Raw genomic sequence first — 17,946 nt, 5'->3', positions numbered from 1 at the left:
GTTGGTGATGTATGCATCCAAAGCCACGCAGCTCAGTTCAACTTGATACATCAGACAGTGTGTGTGCAAGTAGTCCTGAATTGCGTTTTGGGGATGTTCTGGTTTCTGACTTGTAGATACCAGAACAAAAGAAAATAGAACGAGTTGCGATGTGACCATTTCCAGATTGCATTGCTAGGAGGCCCAACTCTGCTACTGTTTCTCAGTGCCTGTACAAATAGATGGCCTGATTTATCTCTGTAATCACAGAAATGAGCATTTGTAAGCTAAAGTTGCTTCTCATTGGTCCCACTCAGCCTCCTGAAGAGGGAGAAATGTTCCATGTCCAATTTCCCCTAAGGGCAGAAATACTAACATTGAAATACATTCCTCCAGTCAAAGGTGAGCAGCCTGTGTTACAATCTTATTGAAGGCACAGGTGATTGTGACAATTTTGACATTTCTTAAAACTTGTTGCAAATGTGATATAATTTTAGGGTATTTTAATAAGCTGTTCCTTCTGGCAACAGTCCTGCTTCACTTGTTTTTTCCTTCTTGCTTGAACTTGATTTTTTTGTCCAGAGATGTGATGCTGTGAGCTGAATTTGGAATGTGGAGTCTGAACATGTGCTGTCTGCCTAATTCCCAAGATGCATCAGTACCAGTAAGCTGTACTGAGATTTATTTTCCTTCAGTTTATGCACAATCTTTTTTTTAACCATTTGAAGAAAAAGCAAACGGACAAAATGTCAGAAGTTTTACTGAGGGGAATTTGTAGTTTATTTTTAAATAGAAAGGCAGTTATAGCCTTCGTTTTGTATTCCAAAAACTGCAGAAAGTGAATAGGAGGATGCACATGACAGACAGACTGACGGAGGGAGGGGAGGTACAAGAAAGAGATGAATTTTCGAGATTTTTTTTCCACTCTAGTTTTTTATCCAACTCTTCGCCTCTTAGAAGATTACATGGCTCCGGGTGGGGAGTGTATGTATTGTGATACAGTACGAGAGAGAGCCTGAGATAGGGGGTTGGAGAGTGTATATATTCTAATGCATAAAGCATCACCACTTAATGGGACCGACTGGATGCCCAGTCGGTCTTTGTAATTTTTTGTATATTTGTAAAGACGGACACAAAAGCATAGGAACCAGGGTGGATCTGAGTGACACAGAACCAGACATTGGTAAAGAGGCTCTCACTACCTTCACTGGTGAGGAGCAGAGCGTAGCTTTAAGAAAATCAGGCCTTTTGCTGTATCCAAGTTTATGCTGTTTGTGTCCTACGTCTTGAACTTCTGTAATTAAATATTAATGAATACCAAATCTTGGCCTATCTCAATATCATATATTTTCCAGAGTGAGTTGCACAAGTATAATTTGCAGTTGGCACTTGTGATCAAGGATCTTCCTTTCACTTCAGAGGGTGCAGGTTGTGATTCCTGTGCGTTTGGTTGGTGGCTGTCCTGTGACATTTGGTCCAATGCCATTGAAATTGGTCGTGTAACATTGAGTTTACAGTTCCACCTACAGTGCAAATCCTTTTCAATCTTGTGACTGCTCACTTTTTTTTAAAAGAACAGATCAATATATCAATTGCTGAGGTTTCTTCGATTTCAATACAATTTTTTTGTGATTAGAATGTTGAGTCTGTTTTTGTAGCTAGTCTTATAGTCCCCACTTCACAGATGATTCCAGTAACATTGAAACCTTATTGTCACCTTGCCACAGTTGGCAGCACTTTTACCTTTTGGATCAGAAGGTTCTGGGGTTTGAGTCCCACACCAGGCGCTTCAACTGAATTCATTCCAGTTCAGTTCTGTATGAATAATGCATTCTAAGAGGTGTTGTCTACCTGATGAGATGTGAAACATAGGGCTAGTTCCAGCAATGTAAGTAGAAAGTGCAATGGAATCTATGACTTGTGAAAAGCAGGGACTTCTCCTGGTATCCTGGGTAATGTTCCTTCCTCACAAAACACCACCCAAAATAGAACAACTGGTCATTCGTCTCATTTTTGTTTGTCAGAATCTTGCTATGCTTACCGATGTAACCGGCACTGCACTTAAGAATTACTTATTGCATGTGAGGTGCTTTGAAACATTTCTGGAAAGATGTGATGAGTTGCTTACATAACTGCAAGTCTCTCTTTTTTGCTTGGAGGCAGGAAGGGCAATTTGGCAGGCAGGTTAATCTGTGCAACTCATAATGTTCTCAAAAGCCCAAGAACAGATTGTTGCTCACGTGAGTTGGGGAATTGTGTGCAACAAGAAAACCTAAAAATAAAAATGAAAAGAAACTAAAAAGCATTCGATGATATCATTACACAACTTATGGATAAGATATTGTTTGTGTTGAAATGTTACCGTGCAATGTTTGTGTGTGAGACTTAGGGCTAGACTTTCTATTGGGTTTGCCCAGTTACCGCCCATTTAACCACCGAGATTGAGTTTAACACCCATATTTGATTATAGATGGAAACTAACGCCCAATCATCACCCATTTATCGCCAGCGTTAGTTTAGGCATAAAGTTAACACCAAGAATTAGCTGAACCGCCTGCCCATATTTAAAAAAAAATTCTGACTTCATCAGTCTTGCACCGCCCAGAAGACTATATTTAACAGAAACTAATGCCCAAATACCGCCCACATTATCGCCGAGTGTTACTTTCCGCATCTTGCCCATATACCATCCAAATGATCGCTCGCCCAAAAAGATACTCAAGAAAAGCTGCACTCACCTGACAACCCAGCAGTATGGACGCCATTTTGTAATTCGGAGGAGTTTTCATAACGAGCTGCTTCAAGTTCATGGGAGCTTTAAAGTAATTTGTGAGACGTGCTTTTAAAATCTCTTGACAACCATCTAATATTGTGGTGAATTTTGATTTTGTATTGCGTATCTAGAGGACAATTTAATAATTTTGAAGACATATAAATAGGGCATTTAGTAATAGTAATGGGGCCTGTAATTTCTCAGCCAGTATTGATGACTACTCACATGCTGCAGACTAGAGATGGGAGAAGGTTTATTGACGAGCATTATGTGCCCAATCAAAGAGGTGGTAGACTGCTGAGGAGGAGACGACGTAAGAAATAGGAGCAGGTGTAGGCCATATGGCCCGTCGAGCCTGCTCCGCCACTTAATACAATCACGGCTGATCCGATCATGGACTCGGGTCCACTTCTCTGCTCGCTCTCCATAACCCCTTATTCCCTCATCGTTTAAGAAACTGTCTATTTCTGTCTTCAATTTATTCAATGTCCCACAGCTCTCTGAGGCAGCGAATTCCACAGATCCACACCCCTCAGAGAAAAAATTTCTCCTCATCTCAGTTTTAAATGGGCGGCCCTTTATTCTAAGATCATACCCTCTAGTTCTAGTCTCCCCCATCAGTGGAAACATCCTCTCTGTCAAGCCCCTCATAATCTTATAAGTTTTGATAAGATCACCTCTCAATCTTCTGAATTCCAATGAGTAGAGGCCCAACCTACTCAATCTTTCCTCAGAAGTCAACCCTCTCATCTCCGGCATCAACCTAGTGAACCTTCTCTGAACTGCCTCTAAAGCAAGTATATCCTTTCGTAAATATGGAAACCAAAACGGCACGTAGTATTCCAGGTGTGGCCTCACCAATACTTTGTATAGCTGTAGCAAGACTTCCCTGCTTTTATACTCCATCCCCTTTGCAATCAAGACCAAGATTCCATAGTCCTTCTTGATCATTTGCTGTACCTGCATACTAATCTTTTGTGTTTCATGCACAAGTACCCCCAGGTCCTGCTGTACTGCAGCACGTTGCAATCTTTCTCCATTTAAATAATAACTTGTTCTTTGATTTTTTTTCTGCCAAAGTGCATGACCTCACAATTTCTAACATTCTACTCCATCTGCCAAATTTTTGCCCACTCACTTAGCCTGTCTGTCTGTCCTTTTGCAGATTTTTTGTGTTCTCACACGTTGCTTTTCCTCCCATCTTTGTATCGTCAGCCAACTTGGCTACGTTACACTCGGTCCCTTCTTCCAAGTCATTGATATAGATTGTAAATAGTTGGGGTCCCAGCACTGATCCCTGCGCCACCCCACTGGTTACTGATTGCCAGCCCGAGAATGAACCATTTATCCCTACTCTCTGTTTTCTGTTAGTTAGCCAATCCTCTATCCATGCTAATATATTACCCCCAACCCCATGAACTTTTATCTTGTGCAGTAACCTTTTATGGAGCACCTTGTCAAATGCCTTCTGGAAGTCCAAATACACCACATCCACTGGTTCCGCCTTATCCACCCTGTTCATTACGTCCTCAAGGTTGCCCTTTATCCACCTTACACCCAACGCATTTACAGAGATAAGCGATTATACCTGGACTTGTCCGATAACACGTGCCTTAGGAGGCTGTGCTTCTGAAAGGAGGTCATCTAATTAAGGGAGATCTGCAGCCTACCAGCGCCATCAGGACTGCACCGTTGAGGTCAAGGTTACTGCGGCACTTTCCTTCTATGCATCGGGCTCCTTTCAGGCCTCAGCTGGCGACATTTGTGGTATTTCTCAGCATGCCACATATTGCTGCATTCGACAGGTGACTGAAGCCCTTTACGCTTGCAGGATGGACTTTATAAATTTCTCTATGACCAGTGAGGCATAGACTGAGAGGACTTTAGGTTTCTCGAGAATAGCAAACGTCCCCAAAGTACAGGGAGCAATAGACTGTACGCACAAGCAAATAATCATGGCAGTAAATGTAAATTTTCCATGGAGCATCCGTGCATGAGAGCACCATGTCTGACCTGTTTAAGAGTCAGCCACAAGGTCATGGTTGGATGCTGGGGATAAAGGTTATGACTTTGCCAGCTGGCTCATGCCGCCTTGTGTAATCTCCAGACGGAAGCCAAGAAACGCTACACCGAAAGCCACACAGCCACACGCAATATCGTAGAAAAGACAATTGGAGTGCTTAAGCAGTGCTTCAGATACCTGGACTACTCAGGAGGCAACTTACAATACCACCCTGAATAGGTTGCTCAGTTCATTGTGGTGTGCTGCATGTTGCATAACTTAGCTATCAGGAGGGGACAAGAATTGCCAGATGGGACTGCCAGTCCACCTCAGGAGAGAGGGGACGAGGACCTCTGGGAGGACAATCAGCCTGGCGATGAACCCATGCCCCCACCCACCGTAGGCCGCAGGAAAAGCCCCGTGGTAGTTACGCAGCTACAAGACTGTTGTGTCCGCAGCTCATAAATGGGTTTGCGTTACATTGGGGACAGTTACAGTTGTTACGATACGTTTCATCTTGCCTGACCTCGCCATTGTTTGCAAACTTTGTATATGCTTAACGTTTCTGTTATTGGAAGACACTGCACAACAATGTTCAGTTAAATAAACATTTATTTAATGAATAGAAAAGTTTTAAAGAATTTTTTTAACAACAAACACCCATCTACCCCCCGCCCCCCTGCCCCCATCCCAACAGTGAAAATTTTAAAAATAACTCGCAGCATAATATATAACAGTATAACAACAAACTTTCAAAAACAATTATAAATATAACAAACACCCACCCACTCAACAGTTAACAAATTTATTAAAAACAATAAAAGTACAAAAAAATACATTCCCCACCCTCCCTTACTTGTGACCACACCTCTCCTTTCCTTTACTCCCCTGAATCTCAACTCCACCTCTTTCCCCTTGTACAAACTCCAAGTTGCCTTGCAGCAGGGCACCTCGAGCGCTGCTGCTGTGTGGGGGCTGACGGCAGAGTCAAAGATGGGGCTGGAGATGGAAAAGACATTTCCAAAGAAACGTCCTCCAAGTCAGAAGCAAGAGCATATGCCGGTGGCAATGGCGGTATGGTGCCGTGGGGCGCAGTGCCATATTCCGGGACCACAGGCTGCCATCTGGCATTCATGGACTCGGATATTCGCTCCATTACCACGACCATCCGTGACATCTCCTGCGAGGCTATCGCGGTCAGAGTGGCAACGTATCCAGTTAACCCGCCCACTGCCTGGAGGGGCACTCGACCTATGTCGACGCTCACCCTGGACAATTGAACTATGTCCATGCTGACATCTGCCGGTCTTTGAGCAGTGCGACCTCGCAGAACCAACCTCCGAAGGGTCAGGGCAGGCATGGAACCAGTCTGGGTGCTCTGCTGCAAGGAGCTTGGCCCCACTGCTTCCTTGGTGAATGAGGACGTGGTCGCAGGAAAGCAAGATGACACCGCTGCAGGCTCCTCCTCCACCTCCTCACTATCCTCGGTGGATAGAAGCACCTGCAACAGGACAAGAAATGCTCTTGCCTCCTCGCCTCCAGAGACAACCTGCAGGACCTGTAGAGCCTGCGAAACCTGGTGACCTAGAAAACATAAATGAGGTTAGCAGAAGAGAAAGGGATGTCAGGGTGACATGAGAATGCTTACGCTATGCAGTCATATGTACGAGGAGCAACACTGCTGCTATAAATATCACTGACAGACATCACCTATAATTAACATCATGATTGTCATGCAATGCTGATTCTGTACTATCATATTTCATGGTCCATCATAAGAACATAACATAAGAAATAGGAGCAGTAGTAGGCCATATGGCCCCTCGAGCCTGCTCCGCCATTTAATACGATCATGGCTGATCCGATCATGGACTCGGGTCCACTTCCCCATAACCCCTTATTCCCTTATCAGTTAAGAAGCTGTCTATCTCTGTCTTAAATGTATTCAATGACCCAGCTTCCAGAGCTCTCTGAGGCAGCAAATTCCACAGATTTACAACTCTCAGAGAAGAAATTCCTCCTCATTTAAGTTTTAAATGGGCAGCTGCTTATTCTAAGATCATGCGCCCTAGTTCTAGTCTCCCCTATCAGTGGAAACCTCTCCACATCCACCTTGTCAAGCCCCCTCATAATCTTGTACGTTTCGATAAGGTCACCTCTCATTCTTCTGAATTCCAATGAGTAGAGGCCCAACTTACTCAACCTTTCCTCATAAGTCAACCCCCTCATTTCCAGAATCAACCTAGTGAACCTTCTCTGAACTGCCTCCAAAGCAAGTCTATCCTTTCGTAAATATGGAAACCAAAACTGTATGCAGTATTCCAGGTGTGGCCTCACCAATACCCTGTATAACTGTAGCAAGACTTCCCTGGCCCGAGAAATAGTGATCATTTTCCAACAGTCTATTGACTCTGGATCAGTTCTTATGGACTGGAGGGTAGCTAATATAACACCACAGTTTAAAAAAGGAAGGAGAGTGAAAAGGGGGAATTATAGCCTGACATCAGAAGTGGGGAAAATGTTGGAATCAATTATTAAAGATGAAATAGCAGCGCATTTGGAAAGCAGTGACGGGATCGGTCCAAGTCAGCATGGATTTACGAAGGGGAAATCATGCTTGACATATCTTCTAGAAATTTTTGAGTATGTAACTAGTAGAGTGGACAAGGGAGAACCAATGGATGTGGTGTATTTGGATTTTCAAAAGGCTTTTGACAAGGTTCCACACACGAGATTGGTGTGCAAAATTAAAGCACATGGTGTTGGGGATAACGTATTGACGTGGATAGAGAACTGGTTGGCAAACAGGAAGCAGAGAGTCGGGATAAAGAGTCCTTTTCAGAATGACAAGCAGTGACTAGTGGGGTGCCGCAGAGCTCAGTGCTGGGACCCCAGCTATTTACAATATACATCAAATGATTTAGATGAAGGAATTGAGAGTAATATCTCCAAGTTTGCAGATGACACTAAGCTGGGTGGCGATGTGAGCTGTGAGGAGGATGCTAAGAGGCTGCAGGGTGACTTGGACAGGTGAGTGGGCAAATGCATGGCAGATGCAGTATAATGTGGACAAATGTGAGGTTATCCACTTTGGTGGTAAAAACACGAAGGCAGAATATTTTCTGAATGGCGGCAGATTAGGAAAAGGGGAGGTGCTATGAGACCTGGGTGTCATGGTACATAAGTCATTGAAGGTTGGCATGCAGGTGCAGCAGGCGGTAAAAAAGACAAATGGCATATTGGCCTTCATAGCTAGGGGATTTGAGTATAGGAGCAGGGAGGTCTTGCTGCAGCTGTACAGGGCCTTGGTGAGGCCTCACCTGGAATACTGTGTTCAGTTTTGGTCTCCTGATCTGAGGAAGGACGTTCTTGCTATTGAGGGAGTGCAGCGAAGGTTCACCAGACTGATTCCTGGGATGGCAGGACTGACATGAGGAGAGACTGGATCGACTGGGCCTGTATTCATTGGCGTTTAGAAGAATGAGAGGGGATCTCATAAAAACATAAGATTCTGATAGGACTGGACAGGTTAGATGCAGGAAGAATGTTCCCAAAGTTGGGGGGAGTCCAGAACCAGGGGTCACAGTCGAAAGGATAAGGGGTAGCCATTTAGGACTGAGATAAGGGGAAACTTCTTCACTGAGTTGTTAACCTGTGGAATTCTCTTCCGCAGAGAGTTGATGCCAGTTCATTAGATATATTAAAGAGGGAGTTGGATATGGCCCTTAGGGCAAAAGGGACCAAGGGGTATGGAGAGAAAGCAGGAAAGGGGTACTGAGGTGAATGATCAGCCATGATCTTATTGAATGGTGGTACAGGCTCGAAGGGCCGAATGGCCTACTCCTGCACTTATTTTCTGTGTTTCTATACTCCATCCCCTTTGCAATAATGGCCAAGATTTCATTAGCCTTCCTGATCACTTGCTGTACCTGCATATGAACCTTTTGTGTTTCATGCACCAGGTCCCGCTGTACTGCAGCACTTTGTAATTTTTCTCCATTTAAATAACTTTCTCTCCCATTTTTTTTCCTGCCAAAGTGCATGACCTCACTTTCCAAAATTATACTCCATCTGCCAAATTTTTGCCCACTCACCTTAGCTTGTCTGTCTTTTTGTAAGTTTTTTGTGTCCTCCTTACACATTGCTTTTCCTCCCATGTTTGTATCGTCAGCAAACTTGGCTACATTACACTCGGTCCTTTCTTCCAAGTCGTTGATATAGATTGTATTCATTACATAACACACATATTGTACTGAAATGGCATTAAATTACTTTAAATCACCAATGGTTTATACATTACTCACATGGCACAAGAACAGGTTCAGCACCACCACGGTGACCAACCGATTGTGGACCCCCACTAAGGCCAACGCCAACGCCTGATTTTCAAGGTTGGTCAATTGGCATATGCCTGCCGGTCCTCCCACAATATGCCTCTGCTCCGCCCGGTTTTTCGACAGTTTCTTCTGCAAAGGTGACAAGAGCATGGCATAAGCTCATTGCCTAGGTGCTATTACAGATATGACAGATATCAGATATTAATAGATACTGTTACTATTACACAACACACACAGCACAACATATAGAACTCACAGATAATCCCCAATGAGTCATCACCCATGCTATTCATCGTTAACGTTATATGCTGATACACTTCGTATACAATTGAATGCATGGTTATATCTACGGTTTGAGAATAAATTTAATAAAATAGAGGTTAGGAACTTAACACATGATACCAAGATTACCAGCCTAATTACAATCCAGCAGATCTATATTTGAATGAGTCATTGCATCATTGCAATTTATTTAATACTTTTCCGGAACCAACGATGTCGATCCAGTGCTTGCAGCACTGGTTCGGCTCACGGATCTCGTGTTGTGGAAGAGACCACTTCGGCTATCTGCGCTCAGATTCGTTGGTATACCCGGGGTGCGGGGGGGTGGGGCTGGTTTCCCACCGACACTCCGGGTCAATTAGGCCCAATGATTTTCGACCTCCGCAACAAGGGCAGCATTGGCCTCCACCTTCGACTGCCCATCTCCTCTCCCACCTCACTCAGATCACTCACTTCAGCCATCTCCTCCACCTCTACCAGTTATGATCTCATCAATTTGATCCATTTTAATAACTAAAATCCAGCAGTGCCATAATCTCTCAAAATCCAGCTACTCTGCACACCAGCTTCCTAACAACTACTCCTCTCTCCTCTCTGTGGGCAGATGATCCCTGACCACCCGAATCGCGGGAAAAGTTAATCACAAAAAAACACAAGCTTGTGCAGAACAGCTGTTGCTATGGACGCAGGCCTTGCACGATGGAATAAATCGCTAACACCCATTTCACATTGCTATGGCTAATGCCGAAATTAAAAAATGGGAACTAGCAGGTTTTAAAAGAGGCGATATTCTGGCGATCCGGACAAAAAAATCACTAATGCTGGAAATATTGCCCATTTTTGAGTGATATAGACCACAATGCAAAGTCTAGCCCTTAGTTATAAAATTATAATATTGGTGCGTGCGATTATTATCACATTCCTGATCAAAAGAGTTAACTGCATTTAATTATCACTTAACAGTTCCTACTGTGGAACATGTTTGTGAATGTGTTTAAGAGCTAACCTACTGTGAGAAATAAATAGAACACATTCTTGATGTCTTCTGAGCGTTCTTTCATTTGTGTGAAAGATCATAAGACAAATTTTTAGCTCCTGCAATGTGGCTTTTGTCCTGTCTGCTCTGTGTTTCTGTATATAGGGCTCCTTCTGTAGCACAATGACATTAACTAGGGTAAAACTCAGCCATATGGACCAGAAGGTCCCAGGTTTGATTGCCAGTCTATGTTGGCAGTACAGTTGGGCTGACCTGGAGAGGAGGCGAGAATGTCCAGGGTTGTTGCTACATGCTGTCCGGTAACTCCTTTTGGAAGTAGTGCATGTGGGCACATAGGATGGGAAACTGTTTGGGCTTAATTGTGCTGATCTGCTGCCCCTGTCTAGAATTGTATGTAAAGAATGGCCATTTATGTCAGGTACTGGATGGCTGCTGACAGCTGTGGAGAGAGAGAGAGACAGACAGAGTTAACGTTTCAGGTCAATGACCTTTCGTCAGAACATCAACAGATCCACAATCTCGCCACAGATGCTGCCTGACTTGCTGAGTATTTCCAGCATTTTCTGTTTTTATTTCAGATCTCCAGCATGCGCAGTAATTTGCTTTTGTAAATGGAATTCTGGGTTTGGTATGTTAGAGCGCTGAATGTAAAAGCAATGAAGGATGTTGAATTTGTACAACATTGGTTAGGTCGCAGTTGCAGTCTTGTGTGGAGGTCTGCGCCCCCATTGCAAGGGTATTCGAAAGACAGAAGGAGTACAGCAAATATTTACCAGAATTATACCAGGAAATTAAAGATTATGACTGTGAAGAAAGGATTAAAAAGTGGGACTTTGTTCACTAACAAAGTTACAGGAGCTCTGACCCAGGCTTTCAATTTTATAAAGGTTTTGAGAGGATAAGTAGTGAACGATTAATTGATTGTTTCCCCCAATTGGTGAATTGGTGACAAGGGGGCATAGACTTGGGATTATCATAGGAAGGAGATCAAAAGCAATTTTTTCAGTGGGATATTAGACTATGGAATGCTTTACCACAGGTAGCTATTGAGGCAGAGACTATAAATATGATGAAAAAAGAAATTGAAGAGGTATTTGAAAAGTTAAAATGTAAAAGCATTTGGAGGAGGGGCAAATAAATGAGATTAGAGTTGATAGGTCCTGTTTTAGAGCCAGAACTGCTACAGGTTCTCTAGTCTGAATAGTTTTCTGTACTGTAATTTCTATGATTCTGTATGTGAGCATTGGCGATGAGTGATGGCGGACTATTTGATCCCAAGGACAACAAAGCCGATATGATCTTGTTTTCATCTAATGCTCCCACGCATCTACACTTCCCGCAGCGACTGCCGGATAGCTATCTGTAGTGGAAACCAGCTGAATTTTCTCCTCTAACGCACACCAGATATTTAAGCAATATGTCGCCCCTGCTACATCATCGAGCTCAACACAAACTGGTGATACAGCTTGAGACCCTCTTGGTCTGTACAGCTTAGCGATACACTGAAAAAACTTGCTTAGCCAGTTGGGGAATTAAGTAGGTTATATTAACTTAAACAAGAATGCTGAATGAGACAAGGGAGACAGACTATTATCTGAATGGTGACAGATTAGGAAAAGGGAAGGTGCAACGAGACCTGGGTGTCATGGTACATCAGTCATTGAAGGTTGGCATGCAGGTACAGCAGGCGGTTAAGAAAGCAAATGGCATGTTGGCCTTCATAGCGAGGGGATTTGAATACAGGGGCAGGGAGGTGTTGCTACAGTTGTACAGGGCCTTGGTGAGGCCACACCTGGAGTATTGTGTACAGTTTTGGTCTCCTAACTTGAGGAAGGACATTCTTGCTATTGAGGGAGTGCAGCGAAGGTTCACCAGACTGATTCCCGGGATGGCGGGACTGACCTATCAAGAAAGATTGGATCAATTGGGCTTGTATTCACTGGAGTTCAGAAGAATGAGAGGGGACCTCATAGAAACGTTTAAAATTCTGACGGGTTTAGACAGGTTAGATGCAGAAAGAATGTTCCCAATGTTGGGGTAGTTCAGAACCAGGGGTCACAGTCTGAGGATAAGGGGTAAGCCATTTAGGACCGAGATGAGGAGAAAATTCTTCACCCAGAGAGTGGTGAACCTGTGGAATTCTCTACCACAGAAAGTAGTTGAGGCCAATTCACTAAATATATTCAAAAGGGAGTTAGATGAAGTCCTTACTACTCGGGGGATCAAGGGTTATGGCGAGAAAGCAGGAAGGGGGTACTGAAGTTTCATGTTCAGCCATGAACTCATTGAATGGCGGTGCAGGCTAGAAGGGCTGAATGGCCTGCTCCTGCACCTATTTTCTATGTTTCTATGTTTCTATGTTAGGAACTGAAGATTATCGATGGAGTCATTCAACATTGCTAAGGTACTGGTAATTTGGAATATGGCTAACGTGCCTTTATTCAAAAAGGCTAGTAAAAAAGACACACTGCTACAGAGCTATTTGTCCAACCAGTTCAGTGTAAAAAAAAAATAATAATTGAATGATTATCAGGAGGAAACCTGAGGAATGTTTGAACAAAAATAACCAAGTTGGAGGAATGGGGAGATTTCGAGGAAGGTGCTCCAGGGGTCACTGTTAGGACCACGACTGTTTTGAATTTATATCAGTAACTTGGATTGGGAAGCATAATCAAATTGGCCCCTGGTTGGGATCCATCAAACTAGAAGAACAGTGGGATCAAAGATCACAGCTCAGAAATAACAAAATGAATTGGACAAAATATGTAGGCAAGCAGAAGAATGGCAAATTAAATTTAATGTGGTTTATTATAAAGTATTAAATATAAATGAGCGAAATGGATACTCAAGCCTTATTATGTAAACAGTCATCACTTGGGTGACTAGTGTCCATGGAATTGTACTCATTAGGAATGTCAATCTGGTAGTACTGCAGAAAAAGCATTCTTCATGTTGTAGCAGAATGGCACCTTGCTTTTTAATTCAAGTAAAAAGAAAATCCCCAATTATTGCTGCCTTCCACTTCCTCCTGAGTTGGGAGACTGAAACACTCAATCCTGTGTAGTCTGTGAATAAATTTCCAGAATTTATGTTTAAATAATGTGAAGAGACTAGTTAACAATTCTCCTACACCTACTGTCCTGGATTGCTCAGCTGTGACTCGTTCTGGGGAAAAAAAAGCTCTTTATATAAAAAGCACATGATACCCAAGCATAACATGAACTTTTTGTTTCTTTTATTAGAGCTTGTGCAGTCGATCCAACCTGTGTGCTATGCATGGAATGCTTCTTGGCCAGCGTGCACAGAGAACATCGATACAGGGTAGGTTGTTTAAGTACTCCCACTCTTTCATTTTTATTTTTCTATTTGTTTTCGGTAATGTTTGAATCTTAGCTAAAGCAATGCACTGAAGCTTCAGCTGCACACTTCAAGTAGCCACTTGATGACAAATAGATATTGAGCATAAGCCTTTCATTGTATCTAAAAACCATTCATCAATATTAAACAGAAATGTAGGTTTCTTGGTGGCTTATTAACTCAATGTATCATATGGATGAGTACTAAGTCATCAGTGCAGGTAAGGTTCCACATTTGCTAATTTGTGCTGAAGTGTAATGCCTAATCTCAGCTCGAGTGATATGGGCACTATAATTGGCTTGTATATTCTTAGGGTGGAGGAGGAGGAAGGTGCCGACCATGGATTGCACAATTGAGTAGTTTGGAAACGTGCCAAGTATGGCCTTTTGGAACAAAGTACTGGAAGGGTACCGATGTACTTGAGCATACATCGTGCTTTCAAACAAGAAAGGAAAAAAATTATTACCTGCACAAACTTCTTAAAATATTACTCCCGTATTGCTATTGCCTGATGAAAATAATTGAAATATCTTCAATAAATATAAAAATGAAATATAATGCTTTTTTGATAAATTACAAATTGTGGAGTCTTGCCATTTACTGTCTCTGCATATCCGCCCGTACCTTACCTCCACTGCTGCTGAAACCCTTTCTCACCTCTGGTCTCGACTTTTTCAATGCACTTTTTGCTGGCCTCTCAAGTTCCACTTTCAATTTTCAACAAATGTAGAACTCTGCAATCAGCCTCCTATCCCCACAGAGTTATGCTCATGTGTTGCCACTGCTCTTGCCAACCTCGATTGACTGCCCAGCCCTCAGCGCATCAATTTCAGAACCTTTATCCTCATGTGCAAATTCTTCCATGGCCTTGTTCCACATCTCGGCTTACTTGCTGTGCTCTTCTCGCTCTGCTCTTCTCGCTCTGGTTTACTCGGACTTTTCTTCCCCTGGCTCTACCACCAGCCATCTTTCCCCTCTCTTGCTCTCTCCCTAAAGCCTTGCTACTTTTCTCTCCACCTTCAAAAGCCTCCTTAAAACCTAATTCTTCAACAGCACTTTGTGCCGCTTTCTCTAATCGCCTCCTACTCCTGATGGGGAGTATGACTCACAACTGTGAAACAATTTGAGACATTCAACTTTGTTGTATGTACTCAATGTAAAATCAGATTTAGCAGAACAGGCATGCTTATTTGATAAGTGAACAAAACTGGCCACATTTTAAAATCTGAAATGGTCCAAATTATTATATTTTATTAACTAAGCACAAATTATGTGATCATGGTACTTCAGGTTGTTCTTGGTGAGAATGACTGTCTTAATTTCAACATATTTGAAATTGCATAATGGCATTATAGAATCATAGAATGGTTACAGCACAGAAGGAGTCCATTTGGCCTGTCGAGCCCATGCCGGCTCTCTGCAAGAGCACTTCAGCTCGTCCCACTCCCCCACCTTTTCCCCGTAAATCTGCAATTCTTTTTCCTTCAGGTACTTATCCACTTCTCTTTTGAAAGCCACAATTGAATCTGCCTCCACCATCCTTTTCAGGCAGTGCATTCCAGATCTGAACCACTTACTGCGTTTAAAAAAAAGTTTTCCTTATATTGTCTTTGATTCTTTTGCCAACTACCTTAAATCTGTGTCCTGTGGTTCAGCGGGAACATTACTGTCATGATTTTGAACACCTATCAAATCTCCTCTTGACCTTCTCTGCTCCAAGAACAACCACCCCAGCTTCTCGAATCTATCCATGTAACTGAGGTCCCTTATTCTTGGAACCATTGTCGTAAATCTTTTCTGCACCCTCTAAGGCCTTGACATCCTTTCTAAAGTGCGGTGCCCAGAATTGGGGACACTACTTCAGTTGAGGCCGAACCAGTAGTTTATAAAGATTCATCATAACTTCCTTGCTTTTGTACTCTATGCCTCTATTTATGTAGCCCAGGATCCCGTATGCTTTTTTAACCGCTTTCTCAACCTGTCCTGCCACCTTAAATGATTTGTGCACACATACCCCCCAGATCTTTGTTCATGCACCCCCCTTTAGGTTTGTACCCTTTAGTGTTTGCCCATTCCACCAATCTGTCTGTCCTCTTGAAGTCTATCATTATCTTCCTCCCTATTCGCTATACTCCCAAGTTTTGCAGCATATGCAAATTTTGAAATTGTGCCCTGTATGTCCAAGTCATTAATATATATCCTGAAAAGCAGTAGTCCTGGTACCAATCCCGAGGGACACCACATTATACCTTCCTCCAGTCCGAAAAACAACCGTTCACCACGACTCTGTTTCCTGTCACTTAGCTAATTTTGTATCCATGCTGCCACTGTCCTTTTCATTCCATTCTTCAGGCACAACATTTTTCTCTTGTTTTAAATTGTTTTCCTAATCTGGAATAATGAGGATGTGAACTTTAATATGAACTTTAATTTGATCTAGATGACTACGTCAGGTGGAGGGGGTTTCTGTGACTGCGGAGATACTGAAGCCTGGAAACAAGGCCCCTATTGTCTGAAACATGAACCTACTGCTTCAGGAGCTATGGAGGAGGTATAATATCATAGTTTCTTGATCAGTTATTTAGAGTGACATTGCTTATGTTATATCTCATTTTTTTTTTGTATTCATTCTTTGGATGTGGATGTCGCTGACAAGGTTGGCATTTATTGCCCTTAAGCCAATATCTTGCTGGGCCACTTCAAAGACAACCATGTTGGTGTAGAAGTGGCGTCACAGATAGGCCAGACTGGGTAAGGATGGTAGGTTTCCATCCTTAAAGGACATTCATGAACCAGTTGGGTTTTTATGACAATCCAACAGCTTCATGACCTTTACTGATGGCAGTTTTTTATTTTCAGATTTTTAAACTGAATTTAAATTCTCAAACTGTCCGGGTGAGATTTGAATTTACATTTGTGCTGGATTATGAGACCAGGCCTCTGGTTTACTAGTTCAATAACATAACCACTATACCACTGTAACTGCTAGTATCGTAGTATTTCCTCATATGTCCCAGATGTTAATTCCAGAATGTCTTTTGGAATTAAATTTGTGCAACATGATTTTGTCTGTGAAATGTACTCTGATATTTCACTTCCCACACAGTTTGTTACTGTAATCCCTATTGTGTCGCAATACGTTTCTCCTCGGATAAAGCAACATAACTATTGGAAATAAGAAAAAAACATTTTTTAAAAGATCTTACTTTTGCATCCTTAAGATGCAAATATAGTATACAATAGTTAAGCGTGTAATCCATTTATTATGTGGAAGATTATGCAGTTCACTCATCAGCCCCACGAACTTGCATATAGGTGTTTGTTCTTCTCATGTAGTTACCTAATCTTAGTTCTTAGTTCCCCTTCATTCTTTTAGTAATCATTCTGAGTCTGTATCTCCTTGTTATTGATTCAAGTATGAGTGGAATCAATATTGTACGACAGTCCTTGCTCTCTTCAAACCTCTTATAATTTTGGCAATCTCTGTTAGATCCTCCTGAATTTTCTCTGTTCTCGTGGAAAACCCCCCAATTTTTTCAGTCCTTTCATTCCTGGTGGTGTTCTTGTGAATTTTGGCTGTTCGCTTTCCATGTTGCTTATATCATTCTTATAATGGGGTCGCGTGAATGGCACACAGTATTCCAAATTGTGGCCTAACCAATGTCTTGCACAAATCCACAGTTTTGTTGCTTTTATGTATAAAACCCAGAATTCTATTTGCCTTTTACTACTTGCATTCAGACCTCGAAAGACCTATGTATCTGTTCCTGCACTCTTAAGAATCTTATCAGGCTTTACTTCCTTTCTCTGCTTTTCCCCAAAAATGTACCATTTCACATTTCTCTGCATTGAACGGCATCTGACACCTATCTGCCCACTCAAGAACCTATTTTTGTCTTTTTGCAGTCTTTTGCGTTGTTCTCGCAGATTGGTCTATTTTGGTATCATGAACACATTTTTATATTTCCTGTGTGATGTTTAAATTATTTAGATAAATAGAAAGAGAAGTTCAAACTTGGATCCCTGGGGCACTGAAAAGCCCACATCCCTTCTAGGCACTCCAGATCCAATTATCACTACTCTTGGGCTGAGTTTTCGCCACAATTCTGCGACGTTTTTTTGGCCTACACAGGTTTTTTTTTGGAGCAGGCTAAAATCTGCAAGTCTCGCCAAAGTTTCTGCACCATTCTAAAGTAGGTACGTCTGGGTTTTTTTTAGT

At 42.4% G+C, this 17,946-nt stretch overlaps 1 protein-coding gene across 1 annotated transcript in view; it reads left to right on the top strand.

The window, feature by feature from the left end:
• Nucleotides 1-17,946, top strand: part of ubr2 (ubiquitin protein ligase E3 component n-recognin 2) — a 179,936-nt gene that overhangs the window by 4,977 nt on the left and 157,013 nt on the right. Inside the window, exons 3-5 of the mRNA XM_070890969.1 lie at nucleotides 307-381; nucleotides 13,613-13,691; nucleotides 16,168-16,278. Of these exons, the coding sequence (XP_070747070.1) occupies nucleotides 307-381; nucleotides 13,613-13,691; nucleotides 16,168-16,278 (265 nt within the window). The remainder of the gene's footprint in view (nucleotides 1-306; nucleotides 382-13,612; nucleotides 13,692-16,167; nucleotides 16,279-17,946) is intronic.

Source organism: Pristiophorus japonicus, chromosome 9 (genome assembly GCF_044704955.1).
Source record: "Pristiophorus japonicus isolate sPriJap1 chromosome 9, sPriJap1.hap1, whole genome shotgun sequence".
NCBI lineage: Eukaryota > Metazoa > Chordata > Chondrichthyes > Pristiophoridae > Pristiophorus > Pristiophorus japonicus.
This window is presented reverse-complemented; position numbering and strand designations above follow the sequence as displayed.